The sequence below is a fragment of the Loxodonta africana genome, chromosome 8 (genome assembly GCF_030014295.1).
Source record: "Loxodonta africana isolate mLoxAfr1 chromosome 8, mLoxAfr1.hap2, whole genome shotgun sequence".
NCBI lineage: Eukaryota > Metazoa > Chordata > Mammalia > Proboscidea > Elephantidae > Loxodonta > Loxodonta africana.
The window spans coordinates 21,195,114-21,222,866 of NC_087349.1; the positions used below are offsets into that span (position 1 = coordinate 21,195,114).

The 27,753-nt window shown below is 44.9% G+C and overlaps 1 protein-coding gene across 4 annotated transcripts; it reads left to right on the top strand.

Annotated features, from left to right (window-relative positions):
• Window positions 1-35: 35 nt before the first annotated feature.
• Window positions 36-27,753, top strand: RBM28 (RNA binding motif protein 28). 4 transcript variants are annotated; one of them, XM_023544598.2, is made up of 19 exons: window positions 36-227; window positions 4,538-4,696; window positions 5,003-5,097; window positions 5,486-5,561; window positions 6,149-6,241; window positions 7,010-7,081; window positions 7,907-8,084; window positions 8,253-8,395; window positions 9,811-9,883; window positions 12,087-12,196; window positions 15,319-15,392; window positions 16,813-16,948; window positions 17,851-17,915; window positions 20,842-20,946; window positions 22,737-22,886; window positions 23,193-23,267; window positions 24,418-24,674; window positions 25,260-25,359; window positions 27,215-27,753. In XM_023544598.2, exons 1-19 carry the CDS (start codon window positions 110-112, stop codon window positions 27,347-27,349), a joined length of 2,214 nt encoding a protein of 737 aa, XP_023400366.1. In that variant the 5' UTR covers window positions 36-109; the 3' UTR covers window positions 27,350-27,753. The 4 variants fall into 4 exon arrangements, with proteins under 4 accessions (XP_023400366.1, XP_003407300.1, XP_064145819.1 ...); XM_003407252.4 differs by having other exon boundaries at window positions 37-227; window positions 20,788-20,946; XM_064289749.1 differs by having other exon boundaries at window positions 99-187; window positions 20,788-20,946.

The following is a 27,753-nucleotide window of genomic DNA, read 5'->3' on the forward strand; positions in this document are numbered from 1 at the left end:
CATGCACTTCCGGTGTCTGCGCGCACCCTGGCGTGGCTGGCCTGTGGCTTGACTCGCGGGCGCGGGCGTGTTTCCTTGCGGCCTCACGCGGCTCGGGTTGCCGAGTCTCATGGCGGGGCTGACCCTGTTCGTGGGCCGCCTCCCGCCTTCGGCCCGCAGTGAGCAGCTGGAGGAGCTCTTCAGTCAGGTGGGGCCAGTGAAGCAGTGCTTCGTGGTGACTGAGAAAGGTAGGGGGCGGCGGGGAGGCGGTCGAGGATAGGGCTGGGGTGGCCCGGGAGTGGGACGCGGGCGGAGACATCCCCCAAACTTCTGGGTGGGACGCGGGCGGAGACATCCCCCCAAACTTCTGGGAGTCCCGTCTCTCAGGGGCAGGTAATTATTTTCCTGCTCTAAATCTGAGAACTACTATGAGTCGGAATCGACTGGAGGGCAGTGGGTTTGTTTTTTAAATCTGGGAATCAGAGTTTATTTGTTCCACAATTGAGTACCTACTATGTGCCAGGCACCGTTCTAGGCCCTGAGGATATACCAGGAAACAAAACCAAACCAAAAATCATTGCTATTATGTTTTCAAGGTGGGGAAAGCAGTCAATAAACAAAATGGTGATAATTGCTAAGGAAAAAGAAATCAGGGAAGAAGGATAGGGAGTCTGCGTTTGTATGTGTAGGTGCGAGGGTAGAGAGGGGGAAGAGTGACAGTATAGATTTTGTACAGAGAATATATGTGTGTACAGCATAGCCAGGGACGACCTGACTAAGGTGAGAGAGTGGGCATGCAGAGGAACCAGCAAGTTAAAGGATACCATCAGGAGCGTGCCTCGTGTGTTGGAGGGATAGCAAGGAGGCCAGGATGATTGGAGTGGAGCGAATGAAGGGAAGAGAATTAGGTGAGTCAGAGGGGCAACAGCGTACTGGATCACGTAGGACCTTCTATGCCATTGCCAGGATGTTGGGTTTTACTCTTGAATTGGGAAACCATTGGAGGGTTTTGAGCAGAGAGTGGTATGATCCGACTTATGTTTTGAAAGATTCTCTTTAGCTGCTGTGTTGAGAATAGGCTGTTGGAAAATAGGACAGAAGCAGGGAGACCAGTTAGTAGGCTTTTGCAGTTATCCAAATGAGAGATCATGGTGGCTTGGACCAGGATGATAGCAATGGAGGTGGTAAAAAGTGGTTGAAATATGGATATTTTTGAAGGTAGAGCTGAGGGGATTTGCTGATGGATCAGATGTGGGGTATGAGGGAAAAAGGCTTTTGTCTTGAGCCACTGGAAATACTTGTGGAATACTCCTATGTGCTTTATATTCTCATCACATCACCATGAGGCAGGGTTGACATCTTTTAGAGCAAATGAGAATTGGAAGGGTTTTAATTGTAGAAGCGTTCCTTTCTCTTCCCAGGACTATCAAGGGGCACCCAAGATGGGAACCTGATGTGCCCAGACCATATGCATGGCTTCCTTTCACGTCTCCAGGCTGTCTCTGTAGGTGGCTGCCTCTTTGCCTCTCACCAAAACAAGTGGTAGGAACTGGCATCTCTTAGCCTCTGCATAACTCCCACGGTATCTGAGTATGTGAGTGGGCAGGCTAACCACCACCCCACCCACCCACCCCCACACACACACACAAAAACCCACAGTATCTGAGTATGTGAGTAGGCAGGCTAACCACCACCCCCCCACAAAAAAAAAAAACAAAAAAACCCACTGCCATTGAGTTGATACCAACTCATAGCTACCGTATAGGACAGGGTAGAACTGCCCCATAGGGTTTCCAAGGCTGTAAATCTTTATGGGAAGCAGACTGTCTCATCTTTCTCCCCAGAGCAGCTGGTAGTTTCGAACCACTGACCTTTTGGTAGCAGCTGATTACTTTAACCACTGCACCGCCAGGGCTCCAGCAGGTTGACAGCATGCTAATAATTACCCAATCCTTAGCTTCTATTTTGTTAGTTACAGAAGTTATAGTTAGGGCCATCAACATGGTTCAGATTACCATACAAGCTGTGGCACCTGCCTGTTTTTTTTTGGCATTTTAGGCATGTGTGAGAGAGTGGGAGTGCTTTACAGCAGTGCTCCTTAAACTGCCGATCGTTACCCATTAGTGGGTCATACATGGGCCATGGCTAGAAGTCTTTTTTTTAATGAACTAGGGTAGGATAGAAGGGATACATCCACATATGGTAAGAGAGTAGTATTCTCAAAACATTTATTTCCATTTTGTATAGGGAATATATGTGTGTACTGAGATTTAATGTAAATTCCATCCCTTCTTGTGGGCTCTGGTCAAATCAGTTTGTGAAACACTGCTGTATAGTGCCAGGTGGTTGTGTTCCAGGGAAGGACTGGGCATTGAGTGGGAACTCTGCTTTGGGTCCTCAGAATCCAGGCTGCGTGTAACCTTATACTTTGTACTTTGTCTAAATCCTTAACAAAACCCCTTATTCCCTTTTTATCAAACTCTCCACTTTCCTACCTAGACATTCCAAATGTTTTGGAAAGAGTGCTGTGTTTAGTGGGCTGGGAGGGAGGGAGGTGAGGGTGAGTTCTTACTCGGTAGTAGTGACTTGGGTATGTCGTTAGCCTCTCTTTAAGTTGGGGTCATTTCCCAGGTTGTGAGCATTCAGATAATGCATGTGAGTGTGCTTTGTGCAGACACAAAATGTATGGTACTCATCGTGCGTATGTGCTTTCATTTAGACGCGGAACTTCTTCGCATTTCAGCTGCGTAATTTTTTGGTTATTTTGCTCGGGAGGGGCCTTGATTTTTATTGTTCTTGTTTTCTGAAAGATGAGTGGGCAGGCTTTTGAGAGAAAAGAAACTGATCTCCGGACACCAGTATGCGCTCCTGGCGCCCAGGCCAGCTCTAACCTGCCTACGTGGATCCGTGGCCTGTATTACAGAGCTTGCACCTGAAGCAGATTCCAGGGTAGTTGAACAAGCAGCCGAGCATATGAGCTCTGTTTCTTCAGGTAGCAGGCAGATTACAGTCTGTCCTTTTCCTTTTTGATAAGTTACTTAAGATTTTATTACACAGAAATGTTCAAAAGCATACCAAAAGAGACTGAAGGTGGATTACAGTTGGTACTTGCAGCTGTTCATCAGCTTGTTCCTAATTTCTTCTCTGCAGCCATTATATTTGTGGGGTCCTGGGGAAAGGGCAGAGGAGCCCTGGTGAAACGGTAGTTAAGCGCTTGGCTGCTAACCAAAAGGATGGTGGTTCAAACCCACCAGCTGTTCCGCAGGAGAAAGACATGGCGTCTACTTCCATAAAAGATTACAACCTAGGAAACCTTATGGGGCAGTTCTGCTCTGTCCTGTAGGGTTCCTATGACTTGGAATCCACTTGATGGTAACAGGTTTGGTTTTTTTTTTTTTGTTCGGTTTTGTTGTTGTTAGGTTCCAACTCATCATAGTGACCCTGTGCACAACAGAACGAAACACTGCCCAGTCCTGAGCCATCCTTACAATCGTTATGCTTGAGCTCATTGTTGCAGCCACTGTGTCAATCCACCTCGTTGAGGGTCTTCCTCTTTTCCGCTGACCCTGTACTCTGCCAAGCATGATACCCTTCTCCAGGGACTGACCCCTCTTCACAACATATCCAAAGTATGTAAGACGCAATCTTGCCACCCTTGCTTCTAAGGAGCATTCTGGTTGTACTTCTTCCAAGACAGATTTGTTCTTTCTTTTGGCCGTCCATGGTATATTCAATATTCTTCACCAACACCACAATTCAAAGGGATCAATTCTACTTTGGTCATTTCTTCTTCGGTCTTCCTTATTCATTGTTTGGTTTTAGAAAGGCTTAATTTGATGTTGATACCTGTTGGTAATATGGTCATAGCATTGGCAGACTCCTGAAACAGTGTTTATTGTTTGTTTTCTTTGGTCAGGGACTCAGGCTTTCGTTGCTGATCTGTTCTGAGGGGCAGCTGCTTTATTATATTCTAATTTTGAAGCTACTTTAGCTGTCTTTCCTACCTTCTTCTTTGATGTTGAATTCTTCTTTGGGGGCCTAATATATGTTATGGATCCTCCATGTTCTTGATGTTATCAGGAAATGGGCAACAAGAGCTAACATTGGAGGCACCAGATTAGAACAGAGAGGAAGCCAACAGTTTCTGAGCAAAGTGGGGAAGGGGACTCTGAGGTCAGCCTAGCTTCTTTCCCTCCTGAGAATTCTGGCAAACCAATAACAGGATGGCCTGTAGTATATCTGCTAGTTTGTCGTTAGCTGCCATCGAGTTGGACTGTTGTGATTCATAGGGTTTTCATCGCCTGATTTTTGAAAGATCACCAGGCCTTTTTTCCTAGTCTGTCTTATTCTGGAATCGCCACTGAAACTGATTCAGCATCATAGCAACACTCAAACCTCCACTGACAGACAGGTGGTGGCCATGCTTAAGGTGTGTTGGCTGAGAATTGAATCCAGTGCTCCCTGTGCTAGCTTAGGCTTTGAGAATTTACTGGTGTGGGGCTCTTACTTCACTACTGTCTCTCCTTCTCCCCACCCTCTTCTGCCTGCACTGTTCTAGGGAGTAAGGCATGCCGAGGCTTTGGCTATGTCACTTTTTCAATGCTGGAAGATGTTCAGAGGGCCCTCAACGAGATTACCACCTTCGAAGGCTGCAAGATCAACGTGACTGTCGCCAAGAGAAAACTGAGGCACAAGTCCAAGGAAAAGGGGAAAAATGGTGAGTTTCTAGTAACTGAAACGGTCTTCCCCCAGGGTGAGACAGAGCAATAGGATAAAGAAGGGGTCACTCTGAGAACGTAAAGCTTCCCTAATTTCTTTTTTGCTGGCCCAAATCATCCAGTGTATTTTGTTCCTCATGTTAGTCCTTTGTTTACTTCTGAAGGCTGGAAAACCTGGTGCTCCTGGGTGTCGCCACACTGAACCCTGTGGTAAATGCCCTCTGTGGCTAGTAGCTTTCTCCCTGTGAGGCTGTAGTGGGTGGTTTTGAAACACAGACTTATTCCATTGTCCCTTTTTTTCTTAGAAAATTCGGAGTCCCCAAAGAAAGTGCCAAAGCCCAAAAAAGCCAAAATGGCAGATAAGAAAGCCAGATTAATTATTCGGAACCTGAGCTTTAAGGTAAGTGGTGGAAGAAGACTAACATGGGATGCTCGTTGGTGGCACTCCTCACCAGGATGACATAATGGGGCTTAATTCCTTCCGGGCATGAACCTTAGCCCTGCTGAGTTCAGAAAATGGACCTGTATAAACAAGAGTTAATTAATGACACTTAAGTGTAAAGATGGATTCCTTTTTTGGAGGGAGGCGTGATTTTGGAGAAAGGTAGGGGTAAAAGAGCTCTCTTAGATACAAAGTAAGATGTCCTCTTTCCAGAAATGTTTGGTGTCCTACTCTCAAAAGTAAAAAAGGAGTAAAAATATTCAGGTCCTTCCTAATGAGCTAACTTGGTAGTTGATGTTTCTGTTTGTTGGCTGTGATTATATCTTTCTTTCCCTTTTGGCTTCAGTGTTCAGAAGATGACTTGAAGACAATATTTGCTCAATTTGGAGCTGTCCTGGAAGTCAACATTCCCAGGAAGCCAGGTACTAGCAAACCTGCATTTGGTCTGGTTAGATTAAGGTTACTTAATAATGTCTTTTTCCACATTACCCTCAAACTAAGTGCCATGTGAAATAGAAATACAAGTGTAAGGGAATGTCCTTGTCATAGTGAGGATATTGGGCTGGAGATATGAAATGGATGAGATTAAGAGGATTATTTAGCATTATATTGTCCTTGAACTAAGCACCATTTGAAATAGAAATACAAGGCCCGTGTCACTATCTTGGTGAGCCTGAGATGATATGTAAATATAAACTATCTGGCACAGTGCTTGACAAGTAATAACAGCTCAAATAATTGTGCTTATTCCCCGATGGTAGTTTTAGTTAGATCAGAAGTAGTCTTAGAAGACTAGATGCAGTTTGAGGAAGTACATTCCTCTCCCCAGACCTGAGTCACTTGTACTCAGCAGGAGGACTAACCTATTGCTTTGTAAAGGGGCTGGCTGATTGGCAGGACTTGGGCCATCTTGCCAGCCTGAGTGGCTGTAATTTCCTTCTAAGTCTTAGTGTTCTATTGGCTCCCCACCTGCTGACTCTAACTTCTTTGTATGTATGTCTGCACACAGATGGAAAGATGCGTGGCTTTGCTTTTGTTCAGTTCAAGAACCTCCTAGAAGCAGGAAAAGCTCTCAAAGGCATGAACATGAAAGAGATAAAAGGTAAGCTTTCTGTACGTGTATCACTGACCCAGATATTCCTGGGGTTTGGGTGAATTGGCACAGTAACCCACTTTGTACATTTTCAAAAGGTAAGTGTTTAGACTGTTGAGCCTCACTGCTAATGTTGAAGCTGTTGTGTAGTGTTCCTGGTGCTTGATCTTAGGGTTACACTGGAAAGAACCCGTCCCAGTGTTCTCTTCCCTTTCTGTGGTGATGAGTGTTCTTTTAAGTTGCTGGTGAAAACTGTCCCTGAAATAGTCACTGATGATGCAGGTGGGTGTTTAGGGGATGTGGGATTGTACATTCCTCCTTCGTTATGCTCACTACTCAGCATCCACAGGCTATTAAATTAACTGTGAGGCTACTCTAGGTATTGATTTACCGTGTCTAATTAAGGGATTGGCTTAGAGACTTTAACTTCTGAGTAGGGTGCAGATTATTCCAGAATGCCTGTTTTGCTTCTTGCTTATGTAACTGAGAACTTGCTAATCTAACTGGAAGCACTGTTCTAATTCTTTGTTTTTGAGTCTGTCTGTCCCAGTTGTTACGGCTGTGTAGAAAGGCAGCATTTCTGTTCATTGATGAAGTGGTTAAGGGTTAAAAGGATAAGCAGCTACTGAGAGCTTTAAGGACCTACATTCCCTGAGTCGTCACTTCCCTTGTATCCGCTGGTTCCATTACTGCATCTGGTGAATAGGAAGCCATTTGCGGGAGATAGGGACGTTAAAATGAGGAAATTCTTTCTGAGGCCACTTTTCTGTCTGACAGGGCGGACAGTGGCTGTGGATTGGGCCGTGGCAAAGGATAAGTATAAAGATACTCAGTCTGCTTCTGCCTCAGGTAAGATGTGGTGCGGGTGAGAGGAGTTGTATGCTGGGGCGAGGGTGTGGAATGTGTGAATACAACTTTCGTGTCTGTGCTGAAGGTGTAAGGGAACGTGCTTGTCAGTGAGGATATTGGGCTGGAGATGTCAAAAGCACAAGATTAACCAAAAGAATGAGACTCAGGAGTAGTAGAAACTCTGAATTTCTGTTGGCTCGGAAATGAGCCCGGGCTGTTTGTCAATTCATATGGTACTCTCTTGGTCTCCCGTCCCAGGAGGTAGACTCCTCTGAGTCTAAGTGCGCTCCTGGGTGTGGGTGTGATGAGGAGTATGGCTGAGTTCATTGTTCCCGCAGCTTCCTGTCCTTTCCCAGCTTTTCCAAATAGGGAGTGATGGGACATTAAGAACAGGGAAACTTAAAACTTGAGTGTCATTTAGAAACCAATTGGCTTTTAAGTCGCCAGGATCTCAGAGCACACATTGCTGAGATTAAAGATCATGGCTGGGCTCCAGGGTGGACGTCGTGCTGCCCTGTGTACAAGCTGTAGCTGATGGGGGAGGCTCAGTTGCTGCTTCTCTCACTCTGAGCCAGATTGACCTTCAGAATTCCAGTGAATGGGACAGATTCCAAAGGGATCTGAGTGATCGGAGATTTTGTTGTTTATTTTTTGCTTTTATCCCACGTAATTACTCTTACATATATTATATATAGTAAGAGAAATAGATGAGATTCTGTAAAACCAAAGGAACTAGGAACTTTTGTCTTTTGTTAAAGTATTTGTTAAAATAACCTTGTTTTGGACGCTAAGAGAATTCATTGCTTTCTTCACCTCCCTCTGTAGGTGAGGGGAAGAGCCCTGAGCCTGAACAGCAGGGATCAGGTAAAGAGAAGGGAAGAGAGGAAGAAGAAGATAATGATGATGAAGATGAAGGTGATGTTGAGGAGGAGGATGATGATGAAGATGGAGAAGATGAGGAAGAAGAATCCAGGGGGACCAAACCTGTGCAGATTCAGAAGAGGTAAGCAGCTCAGCCTGTTCTGAAACAGTGGAAGATCCAGGATTGTCTCTGAGAGGGAAATGATCACGCCGTTTCCCTGCCTTCCTCAGTGCAGAGTGACATGTGTAATGAAGTCCAGGGGGCCCCTCTGTCAGCCCAGGTCCTTAGCTGTGAACTGTGCCATTCCAGAGCTGTCAAGAGAGCAGCAGCTGCAGACAGCAGTGAAGAGAATCATTCCGACAAGGACAGTGACCTGGAGCAAAGAGATGGTATTGATGACGGAGAGGAGCTGGCTCAGAGTGACATGGACACTGAAGAGAGGGAGGATAAAGGTTTGCCTGCGGTCTTTGTAACTTCTTTAACCGTGTTGCGAGAAATGAGCACCAGTTCAGTATGAGCTCCTTTTTAAATAGGACCTGAGAGTGCTCTATCAAGTTTATGTTTCAGTGCTGAAAATGGAGCTGTGATATTCCTTTCTTCTAAAGGTTTTTTGTTTGTTTTGTTTTTAAAATGAGTTCAGAGTGGTGTTTGAGGGTTAAGAGCCTTTCCTAGGGAATTGTAAACCTAGTTAAATGCTGAGCCACCACTTTCTCAGTTATCCAAGTTGAACGAATAACTGGATAAACAGGGTATTGCATCTTAACAGCAAAGGGATTTTAAAGTGTTTTGAGTTCAGATTGGGGATAAAGGACCTACTGGGGCATTTTGTAGAACTGTCACCAATTCCTATTTTTACCTTTACTGAGAATGTTAGGGGTAAACTCAACTCATTTATGGAGAAAGGCAGGTCATTACAGAAAAAGCAGTGGCCAATAGCTGGCCTTTTAGTTTGGGTGGAGATTTTTACTCAGCTGTCAAGTTGATTGCTGCTTCCTTTTTTTTTTAAGAGTGGCATATGAGAAATCTGAGGAAATAAACTCACGCTGCCAGGAAGAAATGATACATACCTTAGAAGTGAAGATGCCTTGACACCGAAGGGACTATGAGACCTTGCATTGTAGAACCCAGATTTGGTTGTCTCTGAACCATTCTTTTCACTTAAAAAAAATTATGGAACTACTACATGATGATGAAAGAAAATTAATACAAAAAATAATCCCGTATGGAAAAGTAGTACAATACAGAAAGTAAAGGTTCCTTACCAGTCCCCCAACAACCTCCCAAAGTAACTTGTTTCTTAAGTATCCTAGAAATTTTCCTTGTGTATGTAAATATGTATCTCTTCTTAAAAAGAAACAAGCCTCCCTTACCTCCATCTGATCCTCACACATCACCTCCGCTCCCCAGAGACAACCAGTGTTACAAGTTTCTTGTGTATCTTTATATATATTAGCAAACACACACACACACATGCATACGTATATACAATGTAGTGTATTTTGAATGAACCTGTGTATATTTTTTTCTCCTTAAAGACTACATGTTTCAAATTTCGAAAAAGTTTACACTCTCCCAGCAGTATATGGGAACGTCTTTTTCCCACACCTTTGCCATAGTGGATCTCATCAATCTTTTTAATTTTTGCCCATCTGTTAGTGAAAAATAATACCCCATTACTTGTGCAATGCTTCTCTAATTATGAGAGAGTTTGAGCCTCTTTTCATATGTTTAGTTGTATATTCTTTGTCCATTTAAAAAATTTTTTTTCTTATTGACTTAGGCAAGATCTGTAGAGACTTAAGAAGTTAGCCTTTGGCATATGGCCTGCACTATTTTATTTTATTCAGTTTGTTGTTTTTTACTTTAGATGCACAAAATGCAAAGCAAAAGAAGAGAAAATTACCATCTGATGTGAATGAAGGGAAAACCGTCTTCATTAGGTATGTTTTTCTACCCTGAGAGAACTGCTGTTTGGGTTGCCTACATAGGTTTCTTAATTTTTTTTTTTTTTACACTAGTCTTGTGAACTACGCCAGAAAGTCAGATGCTTCTAAGACCATTAGCACATCTGATCCCAGGAACATTGCAAACAATGAGAAATGTAGGAGATTCGAAAGTATACACAAGAGAGAATTAGCAGGGGTCTGGATATCTTGTTCTCATTTAGACTTACCAGTTGGCCCCTCAGCTGTTAGAAACGTCTTACTTCCGGCCTTAGTTTTAGGAGGCTGCTGAGGAGGAGTGATGCCGCTTGTGCCAGACAGTGTTTCTCTTCATAACTAACCTGCCTTCTCTGTTATCTTCCAAAGCAGTGTGCAGAATGAAGTAAGGCACCCCCTCTGCTTCCGGGAAAGCTGGGGGTGGGAGTGGGGGTGGAGGCAGGTTTAATTTTGTGCTGCCATTGCTGTGTTAGTCCTATTGACTACCAGAGGTTGGTATTTTCATCGAGTCAGGGGGTTGTCAGTTCACCTCAAGCATGCCTGTTCTTCCTTTTTTTTTGAGGACCAGTGTGCAATGTGTGTGTGTGTCATGGGGTCTTATCTTAAGAGGTTTGTATTTTACCCTGTTTTAAGGTAAAATTAAGATTATTTTATCATGCAAATAATTTTTGTTCATTATAGAAAATTTAGAAAATAATTGAGCAAAAGAGGAATGAATGAATAAATAAATACATTTTAAAAAATTAAAAAATCACCCTTAAGCACTACTGAGAGAATGCCCCCACACAGGCCCACAGCGTAAATACTTACAGGAATGAGTTTAGACTCTCCATGCTGTGCTTTAGACCGTTCTCTCAGCAGCAGGTCGTTCCCTACTCTTTTTACCGTGTTATTTGGAACTGCCATATAAATCACTTTGATTCATAGAGAATTCTGCCTAATAGGAAGGAAGAAATGTCATGCTCAGAAGCCTGTGACTGCAGTACCAAGGATCCCATTCCTTATACATCTTTATACTAAGAAAGAACATGGGGAAATAAAAGGGTGGGAGGGAGAGAACTACGTACATTAGGAGGCAAATTAGAAGGAAAAATGTAGCTAGGAAGCATCTTATTTCAGAAACCCTTTTTTCTGGATTACTCTGAGATAGAATGATTTATGGGGTTGTTAACTGAGTAAAAGGGATGTAAAAGGATAGCTATATATTAGGGACTGTTTTTCTTACTCCTGGAAGGATCTGCACAGCTGGAGAAATGAGGAATTTTGACCTTGTGCTGAAATTTAAAAGAACAAAATCTCCTTCCAACATTTCTTAATCCCATTGAGAGAAATACGTAGTTTTATTTTTTGTACGAAGCTAGTAAACTTTATCACGTTTGCCTATGAGTTTTTATTTTGAAGGATTTTTTGACTTTTGTAAAATGTTAATTGAGCTGCGGATTTCAGAGCAACACAGAGGAGAAGATGGCTAATCTTGAGAGAGAGAGACAGAAAGATAGGCAGACGTTTTTTACTTTTCTTACTAACCTGCTGTGAGTCTTTTGGTTGTAGTAAAAGAAACTAATTTTGGCCAGTTTAAATAAATAAGAAGGTTTGTTGGATGAATACTGGGTGGCTCACCAAATCAGAGGAATTGACAAAGGACGATCTTCAGGAAGGGGAGGAGAGGCTGGGCAGTTCTGCGACCCCAGCATAGGAGGCTGTGGGTCTTCTCTAGGGGGAAGGCACCACCTTTTTAATTTTTCTTAAAGTTATAATATGTTCTGTAAAGTGCACTAATCTAAGTGCACAGCTCAGTGAAATTTTTCATATGTGTATACCCACAAAACCCCCACCCAGATCAAGAAAGAGACCAACATTTCCAGCACCCCAGAAGTTTCTTTCAGGTAGGGCACTGCTATTTTGAAGTAGATCTACGTCCATAACTTCTGGCCTCTCTATATGTCTAAGTTTCAGATTCCTAGGAGAGAGAACTCTGATTTGCAAAAGAAGGCCAGTCACGTGGCCACAGAGCAGAGTCATGTAGCAGAGGCGTGGCCACTGAGAGTCACCCTATGTATTGGCGATGTTCCTGAGCAGTGGAGGGTGGTTTCGAGTAAGGGAGCCACGTCAGTTGATGTCTAACTCGCTTAACTTGTGCCGGAACCCAGGATCTCACTTTTTAAAATGACCTTTGTTGTGACTTTTTGGTTGTCTTCCATAGAAACCTGTCCTTCGACTCAGAGGAAGAAGATCTTGGGGAGCTGCTCCAGCAGTTTGGGGATCTCAAATATGTCCGCATTGTCTTGCATCCAGACACAGAGCACTCTAAAGGTATTAACCATCAGCTGGTCAGACCCTAAAAGGGTAGGGGTCACTGCCATGGGCATTGACAGGGTTACGTGAATGTACTGTGCACTTCTGAGGGGCCCATAGTCCGTCTAGCCTAGGTCTCTGTGTTCCGCAGACGCACCAAGGACATTCTGAGGTTGTCTTCCATGGCGCTAAACTCAGATCTCTAATGGTGCTGTCAGCCCTAATTTTGTCTGAGCTTTGTAAGCTCTTGCTTATTTACTTTAGGGTAATGAATTCCATTTGTTCTTTGAATTTCAAATGTGATAGCGTCTCATGGGTGTTAATCATTCCACGTTGCTTGAAATTACTGGGATCTTTTTCAGTTGCTTTTGTTAGAGATGGAAACTGACAGAGAAACTTGGTTGCAGTGGCAGTGGTCAGAAGGAAGACAGGGTAGCAGGAGTGCTTCCTTGTATTCCCCCTCTCCCAAGGCTCTTTCTCTTGAGCTTCAGGGGGTGACCACTCCTCAGTCTAGTGTAGCGTCTTTCAACCCCTTCGTAGTCTATGATCTCATCAACTCAGTTGTTTTTTTCCTAAAGCAGTGAGTCCTTAATTTTTCTGATTCTTGATTCCTTTGAGATCTAGCAAAAGCTATGAACCGTCTAGCTAAATGCCACTTCAGAGGGCTTGCGGGGTCTCTGGAGCCGTTCCATGGATTAAGAACCTCCATTCCAAAGCTGCTCATTTGCCCTTTGTTGAGACCTGGTTATATTGGTTTTTACCTCAGCCAACCAGGATGTAAATAAGGCTATATGATGGAAAGAGCACTGAACTGCTTCCTGGAGACTGGGGATCTAATCCAGCCACACCACAGACCAGCTGGGGGTTTATGCACATCGTTGGCCCACTGTGGGCTCCCATTTCCTATCTGTAAAATGAGTGATTCAACTAGAGTAATAGCTAACGTGCCTTCAGCTCTAATATTCAGTTACACTCCTTGGACCTTCTCCATTTTCATTACATTTTTCTAAAAATGGGCAACTTGAATTGCATAGAATCTCTAAGTAGTGGTAGTCTATTGCTTTACTTTGATGATACCCAGCATCTTTGGTCCCGTTCTGAGTGCTGTGGCATGTTGGGTTGATCTTCTCAGGATATAGTCTACAGTTGACTTGCTAAATCTCTTTTTTGCTATCTTAATGTTAGCTGAGAGTTAATGCTCTTAATAAGCAGAGTTTTAATTGTTTTTTTCTTAAGGGATTGTCTTTCCCTAGCTCACATGAATTTTTTCTGACACTCTTTCTGCCTACTCACACAGCCTTGGGCTCCTCCTGCAGTTCATCCCTGTCATGGTGCCATTTCACTGCCTGGAAGAGCTAAATGTCAGCTGCAGACTTTTAGAGAAATACTAAGACTAAACCCAGTACTGACCCTGGAAATTCCAATGATAAAATTCTTACCCATCTTCACATTAGATAAGTGGTCTAGTTGGCCTGTTGGAAACATTTTTTCCCCCCATATTTCTTTCTTCATTATTGCTTTCCCCCTATTGAGTTAATGCCAGGCACTGTGGTAGGTGCTAGGAATACAGAAATAGCCAAGAAATAAGGTCTTCTTCCTGAGCCATGCAGTCTGTTTGGGAAGATGCCTCCTGATTAGTGCCATGATGGAGCTGTGAGCAAAGGACGATGGGACACAGACGTGGTAGCACTCGGGCCTGTCTGAGGAGGAGGGAGGGCTGCACGAGGTGGTGACCCTTGGGGTGGCCTGCCACGTGTGTCCTTTTATTAGTCCTCACTGTTCATTCTCAGAGGGCAGAAGAGTGATACCCCAGTAGCTCTGGGAATAATGGCATTGTTTTTGTATATGAGAGAATATTTAAAGTTTAAAGAGATACTGACAACATATGAAACTTGTATTTCTTATTTTGGAGTCTATTGTAAGATAAACTTCAAAACCTTTTTTTTTTTTGCTTAAAATAGCTGCTTTATCTCAATAGCAGAATTAGGATGCATTGATTGCCCTTGCATCTTACCAGCCAAGAGGTGAGCCTTCTGGAGATTCCAGAGCATGAGCCAAGTGCTGAGCTCCTGGCGTTCTGGGCCCTGCTGTGTTCATGTGATAGAGGCCAGGGACTTCACCCCAAGAGGCAGAGCTGCCCTTCTCTGATGACTCCACAGTGACTGTGGTGACAGTGAGGTCTGTAATTAATTTCAGGGTTGAGTGGTTCCTGCCTTAGCCCCCAGTAAGCACTCAGCAAAAGATACTGCTCTAAGTGCGGGGTTATAATGTGCTGTTTCCTGGGGATATCTTTTGTTAAGGAGAGAGATAGTGTCTTAGTTAACTAAAACCCTTTGCCATTGAGTTGATTCCAACTCACGGCGACTCTACAGGACAGAGTAGAACTGCCCTATAGGGTTTCCAAGGAGTGGCTGGTGGATTCAAACTACTGACCTTTTGGTTAACAGCCAAGTTCTTGACCACTGCGCCGCCAAGGCTCCAAAACCAAGTTGTCTTATCTCGTGCTGCTCTATCCAAAATACCACAAGCGGGTGGCTTTAACAAACAAATTTATTTTCACACAGTTTAGGAGGCTAGAATTCTGAATTCACAGCTCCAGCTCCAGGGGAAGACTTCTTCTCTGTTGGCCCTGGAGGAAGGTCCTTGTCTGTTTTCAGCTCCTTCCTTTGCAGTCTTCATGGGTTTTGGCATCTGTCTTCCCTCATCTCTGCTTGCTTGCTGCTTGCTTAGTCTGCCGTTTTATATCTCAGAAGAGATTGATTTAAGACACACCCTGTACTAATACTGTTTCATTAACATACAAAGACAACCCGTTTCCAAATGGGATCATAACGACAGGTATGGTAGGATTTACAACACATATCTGAGGGGGAGGGAGGGCACAATTTAATCCATAACAGATGGTGAGATTAAAGTTCTAAGAAACACTGGAAAAGATTAAGGAAGTAATAAGATTTCATTGAGAGCAGGTGTGGTATCTTAGTCTTTGAACCTTTAGGGCCTAGCATAGTGCCTGTCACATAGGCCTAATACAAGGAGCCTGCCTCTGTGTCAGGCGGCCACCATTTCTGTAGTATTATCTTCAGCTTCCTGGTGGGTCAGGGGAGTTTGGGATCTCACCTGTTTTTGTCTCTGTGCAGGTTGTGCGTTTGTTCAGTTCCTAACTCAGGAAGCAGCTCAGAAATGCCTTGCAGCTGCTTCTCCAGAGACTGAGGTAAGGAAGACATTTAGCGTACGACTTAGACGGTAATGGCTCCTAGAGGCAACAGCTGATGTTTATACAAAGCTTTATTATTATTATTACTGCCAGTAATAATAAAGCTAACGCTTATTGAGCACTTAGTGTGTGTGAGGCACTGAGCTAAGTGCTGTACTTGTATTACCTCGTTTAATCCTTACATCGGCCCTGTCAGGTGGCTACAAGTATCATCCCGGTTTTATAGATGAGGAAACAGGTGTAATAATAGTATCTACTATTTATTGGTCATTACCTGTGTGTCCGCATCTCTTCTGGGCTGATGATATGAAAGACTGGACGAGAAGGAATTAAGGCCATCTGTCAGGTGAAGTAAACGTTTGAGAGCAAAAGTGTGTGAGTGATGAGGAATTTTAGGGTACATTCTCTAAGATAAGATGTAAGTTGTTTTGGGATAATACATTATCCTTATTGCTGTTATTGCTTAAATTCTCTTGAGTAGAGTTAACACTCTACCATTTCATCAACTTTCTGAAGAATACTAAAGATTTGCGTGTTCACAGATGATTTTTCGGAATTTGGGCCTATTAGGAACTCCCATAAAATAAATTATTCACTGCTGACCACCTGTAAAAATGGTTTTGGGGCAGTGTCTGACCTCCTCCAACCCCACAAGGGGGAAGGAGAACCAAGATCAACAGTGCAAGGCTGACTTCCATGTGGTAGAGGCCAGACAGGCCTCCTCTCTCTGCCATCTTTACAAATTCTGACACCAACGGCCCCTTCGTCAGCACTCTCTGAGTTCAGTAATTTGTTGCAGTGGCCACAGAGAACTGGAAGACCATACTCACAATTATGGGGTTTATTTATAAGGAAAGTAACAGTTACAATTTAGGCTCAGGAACACTCCAGATACAGTTTTTCCATGAGGACAGCCTCTTCCCAGCCATGCTTACAGGCATGCCAGTCCCTGGCCCTCAGTCTCTGCCCAGAGGCATTCAGCTTTCTCTCTCCATCTCTTGCTGCCCGGTCTCTCCTTCCTTGGTGGGTAGGTTCCTCCTCTCTGCTCAGGAATTGGCTCTCTTTTAAGGCAAAACTGACCAGTCCCCTTGGTGGGCCACAATTACCCTATCACACAGTTCTGCCCAGTCACCTGGGTGGGAGTTAACAAGACCATGGTTAGAAAGTCCACACAAAAGTAATCAAGCAGTTTTCTATTGCACCACACCACATGAGGTACATATGTGGCTGTTTGCACAGCTCTCCTAAATGTCATGAGGCTCAGTAACCCACTTGTGGCCAGCTGAGCTGAAACATCCTGGTGGCTGGGTTCCATAGCAAAATCGGGGTTTGCTGTGTTGTCCTTGGTGTTCTTTGTTAGGTGCTTAGTTTCTACTTGTTATGTATCTTAACACATGGGATTTGCAATGTTTTGCAGGGTGGTGGGCTTAAACTGGATGGTCGTCAGCTCAAAGTTGATTTGGCAGTGACCCGTGATGAAGCTGCAAAGCTTCAGACGAAGAAGGTGAAGAAGCCAACTGGAACCCGGAATCTCTATCTGGCCAGAGAAGGCTGTGAGTAGTGGAGGGTGAAGTGAACCAGGCAGGCTTCTCAGCTGCTGGCCCCGAAACCCAAATGTCCTCTTCAACAATGCTGTATTGTTAATCCATGTTAGCCTTTCTTTTAGGAAACCATTACCTGGTTTGTGGATTAACCTGTCCTGATCTCGTGTCTGCTGCTCACCTTCCAATCTTTTCATTAGCAGATTGGTGGGGCAAAAAGGGAGGACAAACTCAAATGATCTTTGCACGTCATCATTTCTAATCAGAGGTTTTCTGAAGGAGATGAAAATTGTGACTGAAATTACTCTTTGGTTTATTCGTGGATTTGAAATATGCACCCAATCTCCTTCCCTTAATGTCAGAAAAGTGGTGAGAAATTAGCTCTAAGCACCCAAAAAGAAAAAAAAAACCCATCTCCTAGGTCACACCATATCTGTCAGCTCACCTCTGCACAGCAGCACTGGCCTTTGGTACTAGGCTTGTATGTGGGGATCTGGTTGTTTTCTAGGCTGGCTCCTCTCACCGCGTAGTAATGGCCCCAGGTGCATGATAAGCAGCCAAGGGCGGTTTTGGGTGAAACTATTGGCTCTCCAAATTCCTAAAATGCCCTTATTTTCCCAACCTCCTCTAGACCTTTCCATCTGACTCTGGGTATGTACATGAATCTTCTTTGAAGGGAGGAGAACAGAAGCTAAATCACAAAATGTTCAGAGTTACAGTCCTTGAGAGCAGCTCTGAGCCCAGAACTTAGCCCTGTAACCTATTTCTGGACCAACCCAAATGCCACCGTGTCCTGGCCAATATAGTCCTCTGGGCCCTGTGTGAAAGAGTTTGCGTCACTCAAATCACATTCCTCTTGTTGCTCAGTGGAAATTCCCTTGGTGATGTCTTGGCCTTTTTCCCACTTTCTGCAGTGATTCGTGCTGGGACGAAGGCTGCAGAGGGCGTGAGCGCTGCTGATATGGCCAAAAGAGAGCGGGTGAGTAGATTAGGCCCCAGCCTTCGGTTTCTGCACGCGATGGATAAAGAGTTCAGCTGCTAACCAAAAGGTCAGCAGTTCGAATCCACCAGCTGCTCCTTGGAAACCCTGTGGGGCAGTTCTGTTCTGTCCTGTAGGGTTGCTATGAGTTGGAATTGACTCGAGAGCAATGGGTTTTTATTATGAGTCAATCAAAAGTAGTTATTGAATATGGGGTGCACTAAAAAGAAAAAAACTAAACCCATTGCCATCAAGTTGATTCCAACTCATAGCAACCCTGTAGAACACAGTAGAACTGCCCCATAGAGTTTCCAGAGAGTGGCTGGTGGATTTGAACTGCTGTCCTTTTGGTCAGCAGCTGAGCTCTTAACCACTGTGCCACCAGGGCTCCATGGGGTGCGCTAGATGGTATGAAATACCAAAGAGCCAAGTATAAGCACAGATCCTATTTAAAGGCTTGTTAGACAGAAAAATGCATAGGTGGTAACAACAGCTAATCCAACATTCCACGTAGCATTATCAGAGCATTATATGCCAAAATAAGAAGGAGGTCTTATTCTTTCTTTCCCTGATGCTCAGCAGTAAGTGTTCACCGAAGAGTATGCTGTTGGAGCGTGTCGTAAAGACTAGAGACACGGGCTGCGTGTAACCAGGTGTCAGTATACACGCAGAACAACATCAGAAAGTAAGATCAGTGTGGGCTGCAGTTATTTGGGAAGGAAGTAGATTTGGGCCTTGGAAGGTAGCTAAAATGTCAGTTTTTTTTTTTTTTTTTTTTTTGGTTGCAGAGTGGCTGGTATCTGGATTATAGGATCATTTTAGGAGAATCCTTATCATGAGAGTTTTCAATTCATGGCATCAAGCTGGAGTTTTTACTGTTACCTGATTGCATTAAGTTCCTTTGCTGTTTGGTAGTGTTAGTTCCCAGTAATTATTTTTACCCTGTAGTTTACCTTGAAAAAGCTAAGCCAGTCTAGAATGGTAAAGATGCATAACCACGCGCAAAATTAGGTATGGAACCCTAAGGTGCAGAAGATGCTGTGCAGAGGTGAGACTGTGCTGACACCAAGAGACCATGAGTCTTTTTACACGTGCACAGGTTCTAGATGGATGTTCTCAGCCTTTTTGATAGTGTCTAGAAATCACGGTACTCGTGGGGCATTGCCTGGCCTTTTCTGATCACAGTGACATATTTCATTTTTTCACAGAAATAGTTTTGCTTGCAAAAGCTCACTAGATTGTTGATATGAATTGCAAATTCACAGCGGGCACAGATTTTCCTGTGTGGGATGTCAGACTGTTGAACTTCGGCACGATGGTCTCCACGTTTCTCTTTAATATTCATTTCCAGAGGAGTTGTGTATTCCGTGATTTGTTAGTACCTCTACCAAACAAGAAGCAACTGGGGTAACAAGAATTGATTAAAAAAAAAAAAAAGAGTTTTTTCTATTAACCTTATTTTTTAAAAATGAATCAATAGGAGAATTTGATCCTTTTGTCTCAGAGTCAGGTCGCCCGGGCCCCGGGTCTCGTGGCAGCACAGTTGAGGCGGTGCTCTGGGAGCAGAGTGCATTTCCGTGATCAGGGACATTCCTTTGCCTCTGGGTGGCAGAGTGGAGATGAGACCATATCCTCTCAAATATTCTTTAAATAAATTCAGTTTCCTTATGGAAGGACTATATAATTGGTTTGAGTTGGTGGGTAAATAAAGGGTTGGATGTAGATGTTAACTATAGTGTTATTTACTGTTTGCCTGGGGCCAGGTTTTTTTTTTTTAATTAATTTTTATTGTGCTTTAAGTGAAAGGTTACAAATCAAGTCAGTCTCTCGTACAAAAATTTATATACACCTTGCTATACACTCCTAATTGCTCTCCCCCTAATGAGACAGCATACTCGTTCCCTCCACTCTCTCTCCTCGTGTCCATTCGGGCAGCTTCTGACCCTCTCTATCCTCTAATCTCCCCTCCAGACAGGAGATGCCAACATAATCTCACATATCTACTTGATACACAAAGTTCATTCTTCACCAGGATCATTTTCCATCCCATATTCCAGTCCAATCCCTGTCTAAAGAGTTGGCTTCAGGAATGGTTCCTGTCTTGGGCTAACAGAAGGTCTGGGAACCATGACCTCTGGGGTCCTTCTAGTCTGACCATTAAGTCTGGTCTTTTTATGAGAATTTGGGGTCTGCATCCCACTGCCCTCTTGCTCCCTCAGGGGTTCTCTGTTGTGTTCCCTGTCAGGGTAGTCATTGGTTGTAGCCAGGCACCATCTAATTCTTCTGGTCTCAGGCTGATGTAGTCTCTGGTTTATGTGGCCCTTTCTGTCTCTTGGGGTCATAATTACCTTGTATGTTTGGTGTTCTTCATTCTCCTTTGCTCCAGGTGGGTTGAGACAAATTGATGCATCTTAAACGGCCGCTTGCTAGTGTTTAAGACCCCAGATGCCACTCTCCAAAGTGGGACACAATGTTTCCTTATGGGGCCCGGTTTTGAGCTAGGGATTTCATGTATATGATCTCATTTAGGTCTCATGTCAGTGCCGAGAGATTGGCATTAATTACACTTGAATCTACGGTTCTATTTTGTAGATGAAAAATTGAGGCTGAAAAGTTTTTATGTAACTTGTGCAGTTAGGGCTGGATTTCTCATGCAGGGCTGAGTGCTGAGCCCCTGATCTCACCGCCTGCCCGCACCATGTCTCCTTGAGCCTTTCCCTGTGTGGGCGCCCGCTGTGAGGCTGTAGGCTGGGCGAGTCCCTCCGTCGCGTCTGGTCGTTGGATGGGGGTCGTGGTTCTTTCCTTTTGGAGAGTCAGGAGCCTCCCTTTTTCGAGGGTAGATGGTACTGTTAACCATTTGTTGTTCTTTCAGTTTGAGCTCCTGAAGCATCAGAAACTCAAGGACCAGAATATCTTTGTCTCCCAGACCAGGCTCTGCCTGCACAATCTCCCGAAGGCTGTGGATGACCAGCAGCTCAGGAAGCTGCTGCTGAGCGCCACGAGAGGGCAGAAGGGCGTGCGCATCAAGGAGGTGAGTCCTGCCACCCAGATCTCACACCCCCGTCCTGGGTCAGGCTGGCCATTTAGTCCACCCTGCGGTGCCAGCAGTGGTGCCAGCATCTTGACAGTCAGTTCGGCTCTGGACACTGTCAGTGTGCGAGGCTGAGTTTGACGGGTTTCATCTTTTTGTTTTGTTTGTTTTAAGAACTGCCTTTCACATTTGATCATAATTCAGCAGAATGCTACAGCCTCTGCCCTTGGTGAATTAATTTAGCAGGCATTTATTGAATGCCTGCTGTGTGCTCAGCATTATACTAGGTGCTGTAATGTCAGTTTTCTTGCAAAGGAAACAATCTGTGTGCTCTGCTCTTTTGAAGAGCATTTTACACCAGTTAGGCTCTTACAGTATAGAAAGGCTCATCCGGGCCCCAGGGTGTTCGCAGGGGGCCACACGGGTCTTCAGCAGTTGTCTGAGGAGAGCACTGGGTCCACGCAGAGGCTTAGCTTGACGTAGCTCGTGCTACACCACACCCTCTGCACGCCTCCCTCTGGCACTCATATTACACTGTCACTGCCTGTCAGTCATTCCTTCCGGCCATACCCAGCCCTTTGAGGGCAGGTGTTGTCTCCGTGCCCCAATCACTATTTATTGAGAAAGTTACAGAGCCAGTCCTAGCAGTCAGCTTTGCCAGTCTCATCACCATAAACTTTTCCCAATCCCTGAAGCCTCTACAAAATGCTCGGTGTTGGTATTTGGGGAATTACGTGAGAGAATGTAAATGGAACAGCACATACCTGACACTGTTAGTTAACTGCCCAGAGTGTTTGTGGCATAAAGATCAGTTGTGTAATCTCTCATATTGACATCCACAATACTTACTAGGTGGCTACACATTAAAATTAAAAACCTGTTGTAATTGAGATAAATTGATGTGTTTTTTACAATACTTGCATCATATTGAATTTTCTCTAGTTATTTCATATGTGTAAGATTAGTGTCTCAGCAAGGTAGTTAGCTCCTTGAGGGCAGGAGCCTCCCTCTCTGCTGCTGTTGATTCCCCCTCAGCACATGACACAGTTCGAGACCCAGAGCAGATCCCACAGACCCCAAATGCCACATCCACACGGCCCCCATACTTGGGCCTCTCCGTGATGTGGAAACAGCAGCTCCCAGGAGTAATAGCCTATAAATGATCAGTTTTCCCAAGATATGCCACCATGCCTTGGGGCCCCAGGTTGCCCATCACATTAGGCTGAAAGACTTAGGGAAAATACCGCACCGGAGAGAATCTGAGCCCCGAGCAAAGATGGCTGAAACGTCTTTCTGCATTTCTGAGGCTGTGTGCTGTGCAGGTTCCTCCCCATGCCTGAAATGTGGTCCTTATCTAAAGCCATCAAGCCTCTTCCTCAGCAGCTTCTTCTCCAGGGCATGTCTTCAGTACTCCATCCTCAGAGAGAACTTGTTATACAGAGTAAGGTACCACGTACCTCTCAGCTCGTATGTATGCGAAAAGGTAGCTGTTACGATTTTCCCTTGGGAAGGTTATTTTCCTTGTATGCGTATTTGTAAGTCTGTGTTTATGTCTGTATTTGTAAGCTCTTTGAAAGCAAGACAATATCTATTGAATATGGCTGGTGCCCTCAGTCAGCGTATTGTTACGACGAGCACTAAGTGTCATTCCAGCACAGTTGTGGTGGTGACGATACAGATGAAGGTCCTGTTTCAGTGACCTGATTTCTTACTGAATCCACTGAAGCAGTTCACGCCCAGGCAGGCTTCTCGTTCTGTAATGATGGATTCTATTCTTCTTCTCCTCATAGTGTAGGGTGATGCGAGACCTGAAAGGTGCTCATGGGAAAGTGAAGGGCCAGTCCCTGGGCTATGCCTTTGCAGAGTTCCAGGCACACGAGCATGCGCTCACAGCCCTGCGCCACATCAACAATAATCCAGACGTCTTTGGGCCTCAGAAGGTGAGCCTCCTGCAGGGGGAGGAGAACTGTTCCCTAAGGGCAACTTGCAGAAAACTCCCTCCTTCCTATCGGGTGTCCCCTGACATCTGAGTGGTGGGAGAGGAGAGTACCAGGTCAATGGAGGGAAGGAGCAGGTGATTCAAGGTGATAAGATGATTAGAGGAAACTTTAGACTGGAAGGACTGCTGGCGAACTGGCCTCTTCCTTCTGGGAGAGGAAGTGAACGTCGACTTCTGACTTGTAAAAGGGGGCAGTGGTGGGGACAGCTCATTGTCTAATGAGTGACGTTCCGTCTCCCTCTGACAGAGACCGATAGTGGAGTTCTCTCTGGAAGATCGAAGGAAGCTGAAAATGAAGGAACTAAGGATCCAGCGCAGCCTGGTACAGAACTGTAGCGTTGTTTGTTTTTTGAAGACCATCTAAACCCTTCTGTTTGGCTCAGTGTGTGGCTCTGCTCTCTTGGAGAAGGTCTCTGCCTCATTAGGTTCATTTGTTGCCCATTACTCCCAGTTCCCTAGGACTTTCCCAGCCACCCTCTCCTCTGTGGACCCATCTTGTGACAGCTCCACAGGAGAAGGCACAGGAAGGAGCCAGGAGAATCAGACTGATGGTATTACCCATCAGCAGTTCGCGTACAGTGTTTGGTGATGGCGCATGCCAAGATTAATGGCCAAGATGAAGGTTTTCTGTTGCCTGCCAGTTTTAGCTATCCATTCTGTAATTCTCTCTTCATCTTGGATGTCTCTAGAAGTGTGATGACCGATAGATTTGTACTGTTTTAATCTAGTGTGGTATAGAAGAAAGAGCAAGGACTTTGGGGACAGGCACGCTCATGTTCAAATTCTGGCTCTGCCCCTTTCTCGCTGCGTGTTCCTTGGCAAGTTTTACCTCTCTGCACTTCAGTTCCTGGTTTGTAAAATGGGATTAGCAGCCTCTGCCTCACATGATCGATGTGAGGATGAAGTGAGGTAATGTGTAAGGTGCATAACATACTGCGTGGTCAGCATGAAGTAGATACTCATTTGTTGACCCATCTTCCCCCAGGACATGTAGGACTAGATGATTCTGGATACCACACCGCTCTTACATTTATGACTCTCTTTGGTAGTCTACCTTAACTTGGGTGCACAGCGACCTTTTGTAGTGTGTACTGGAGCGTGACCAGTAGAGGAACAGTTTCATTGGTTAATACAGTGGCCCTGGGGTGAAGAACCTGGATGTGGTCATTGTTCAAGGTGACTTTATTACACTAAACATCGAATTGTTTGCTGATTCTAAAGCTATCGGCTTTTGAGTCTTGGGCTATACTTCCCCATATTACTTACAGGGCGGGAGATGGCTGTCTTGTGTCCCCCAGCCTATAACCATCAGTTGCTATGGCAGAGCTTGTGAATTGCTTGTAGTCACTTTCCTGTTTGGAGGAAGAATTCCCTTTCTATCACCAAGCTCACATGAAGCTCATCTTCTGCTTAGTGTTCCCATCAAAGAACCCTCGTGCAGAAAGCAGATGGCAGTCTCTTGTTTTATGCAGCAAAAAGTGAGATCCAAGTCCGCAACCAGTGAGCCCCAGGGGGAGCAACACAAGCCTGGAAAAGACCAGCAACAGAAGGCAGCTCGAAACCACACACAGGGGCAAAGCAAAGCCTCCCCAGAGCAGAAGGGGAAGACAGGGCTGACCTCGTGGACGGGGTTCCAGACCAAGGCAGAAGTGGAGCAGGTGGAGCTGCCTGATGGAAAGAAGAGAAGGAAGGTCCTGGTGCTCCCCTCACACCGAGGTCCGAAGATCAGGTGAGTTGTGGCAGGACAGCACAGCACAGTGGGGGCTTCTGAATGGGGGCAATTGGCTTAGCCCCTCTCCTCTTTGTGGCATTCGTCCAGAGGAAAGCGATGCTTTAGTGCTGTGCCGGGCCTCCAGGAAGGGTTAATGCACATATGTCCTTCTCCCAGCACAGCTGTCACTCTCGGATCAGATGGAGGAGGGACGGGTGGTGAGGGGCCTCCGAGGAGCCTGCCAGGGCAGCTTTTGCCACCTTCTCTGTGAAGAACTTCTCCTAGTCAGACAGTCTGTCTGTCAGCTGAGTCCCTCCCACTAGAGCTTTCCCCACAGTTTCTGTTTGGGGCAGCAGGCTTGGGCTATGTACAGAAGTAGATCTTTAAAAAATATTTGTTAAATAAATGAAGGTTTTTGAGAATCCCTTGAGGTTTTAAGCCAGAAAACAAGGACACAAAGGTTGAGACTTAGGATGGCCTGTTGCAGTGTCTCTGTTTAGGACTCTTAGCTTCTCATGGACTTGGAGCCAGTAGAACACAAGAATTTCACCTTCTGGGCCAAGAGAACCTCAGAGTGAGCACTTAGTGACTGTCTTGTTTTAGGTTGCGGGACAAAGGCAAAGTGAAGCCTCTCCCTCCCGGTAAGCCAAAGCCCCAGAAAAACCAGAGGAAGCAAGAGAAACAGAAATTATCTTCCAAGCAGGTGAGTTCCACAGGACACAGACTTTGGGTATGGCCAGGCTTCACTGGGGCTGGCAGCCGCCTCTGTACCGCGGTTAGCTGAGCAACAAGAAGGGGCTTCTGGCCGGAAGCTGCATGCAGCTCTGCAGCGTTGTAGAGGATGCCAAGGTCACAGTTAAGAGTAGAGAGAGCAGCAAAATGAACCTGCGTGTATCTGTTACTGTGCTTTGACGATTATCTTGTTTTACCTGCTTCCCATATGTGCTTCCCATCATAGAGTAAATTAACACAAATCCCACTTCATGTGTCAATACCCCAGAATGCATCTCTTAACTGATCAGGTCTTAGAAAGCTATTATGCCATTATAATATATATAGATATTGATCATTAGAATTTGTAGTATCTAATACACAGGTCATATTCATTTTTCCTCAATGCCTCAAAATCAGGATTCAGACAAAGCCTACATATTACATTTGGCCGTTATTTCTCTTAAATCTTGTTTTATTTTATCCTATCCACCCTCACCCCTCCCCCATCTCCCTGCTTTAATTTGTTGGAGAAACCAAGTCATTTGCCCTTTAGAGTATTGTGTTTTCAATTGGCTGCTTGCTTCCTTGTGGTGTCACATAACTTGTCCCCATGACACCCCACGACCTGAGTCTAATCACATTGCTTGATCAGATTCAAGTTCAGTTTTCTCAGCCAGGATATTTCATAGGTGGTGCTGGGTGCTTTGCGTTGTATCATATCCTGAGGCATGAGATGTCCGGTTGCCCCTTTAATAGTGGTGCTAAGATTGATCAGTAGTCCTAGGGGTTGTCTACCTTATCCCTCCATTTATAGTTTCTCCACCTACCTTTTTTCTGATAGTCTTAGCCACCATCTATGATCGTTACCTGGATTCCTTACTGCATTATGGGTTGCAGAGTAATGGCTTTCTAATTCTACCATTCCTTTTGCATTTTTTTACTAGAATTCTAAATAGAAGAACTTCCCTTGTCAGCTATTTGGTTACCATGAAGTATCATTTGCATAAGAAGGCAGGATAAATGCTTGATTCTTTCCCTTCTTCGGTTTTCAAAGTAATGATTTGGTGCCCTTCTCCTATGAGAACCAGTGAGATTTCTTTTTAGTGCTATGGATTCCTAAGTTTTTATAAACTTGATGTGTCTCAGTCAAATGTAGTCATTCTTCTTGCCCCATCCCAGGCTGGCAGGAACCCTTCAGGCTGGCTCCTGAGTCCTTCTGACATGACCCTATTTGTCACTGAAAGTGTCCTTGCTTTCTAGTATCATAAGATATACTAGAGTGGCTCAACTTATATAGTTCTTCCCAGTCCTGGAATCAGCCAGGTTTCCAAGGAGCCCTAGTTCCTCTCAGTAGAAAATGGTGGTCCTACATTATTGACTATTTGAGATAAATTTTCTTTCCCCTTCTCTAGGCTGTCTTTGAAAGGTCAAAGAAGCGTTAGCTTCCCATCCTATCACAGGTTCTGTGTCTTGGAAGTTTCTGACCTCTGTTGTACCGTACAGCAGAGCTCTGTCTCTGAAATCGCGTGAGCAGTGCTTGGTGAGGGCAAAGGCAAACATGGATGTCCAAACACTGGGCCGACCAGTCTGCTGGTGAGGCTGAAGTGAGCATTTGGGAGGTGGAGGGGAGGCCTCTGGAACAGCCCAGCCGTGCTTTAGTGGGGCTTCTCCTGTGCATGCTGATCTGACTTCTCACCTGCAGATGATTCCTCTGGAGTCTTTGTCTGAGCATCGCTGCCTGGCAGTCCATCTCTTCCCGATGGACAAGATCTCTGTATCTGCTTGCAGGTGGGGTGATATTTAGTGCTTGAAATTGATTGCCTTATGTTTCCTTTCATTTGTAGGCACCTAAGAAAAAAGCTAAGGGAAATAAGACAGAAATCCGCTTCAACCAGCTGGTCGAACAGTATAAGCAGAAACTATTGGGACCTTCTAAAGGAGTTCCTCTTGCAAAGAGGAGCAAATGGTTTGATAGTTGATGATGCCAGCGGACTGGATAAGAAGCTGTGTTGTGTGCTTCCTGGTAAAGCTCCCAGCCGGCTCCCCTCCTTATGTCTCTGAGGGGAAGAAATCCCGAGTCCACGGCCGCTTTGTCAGGAGGCTCCCTGAGCTGTGCACACCTGAACTGCCACAGCTTCTCCGGCATGTGGTTAGTTAACCACGGAGAGGTGCCAGAGAAAGCCAGGATGCTTCTTGTGTATGGTCCAGTCGATGGTGCGGATCTGTGTGGAATAGGCCTATTTTATCCCTTGCCGCTCACATAGAAAGAATTGTAAAAAACATTCTTGAGGATGGAATTTGTAAGGTGTATATTTTGATAAGCATCTTCTCTGAAGGAAATATTTTGTGGTTTTTTGAATAATAGACTATCTCTCATTTCTAA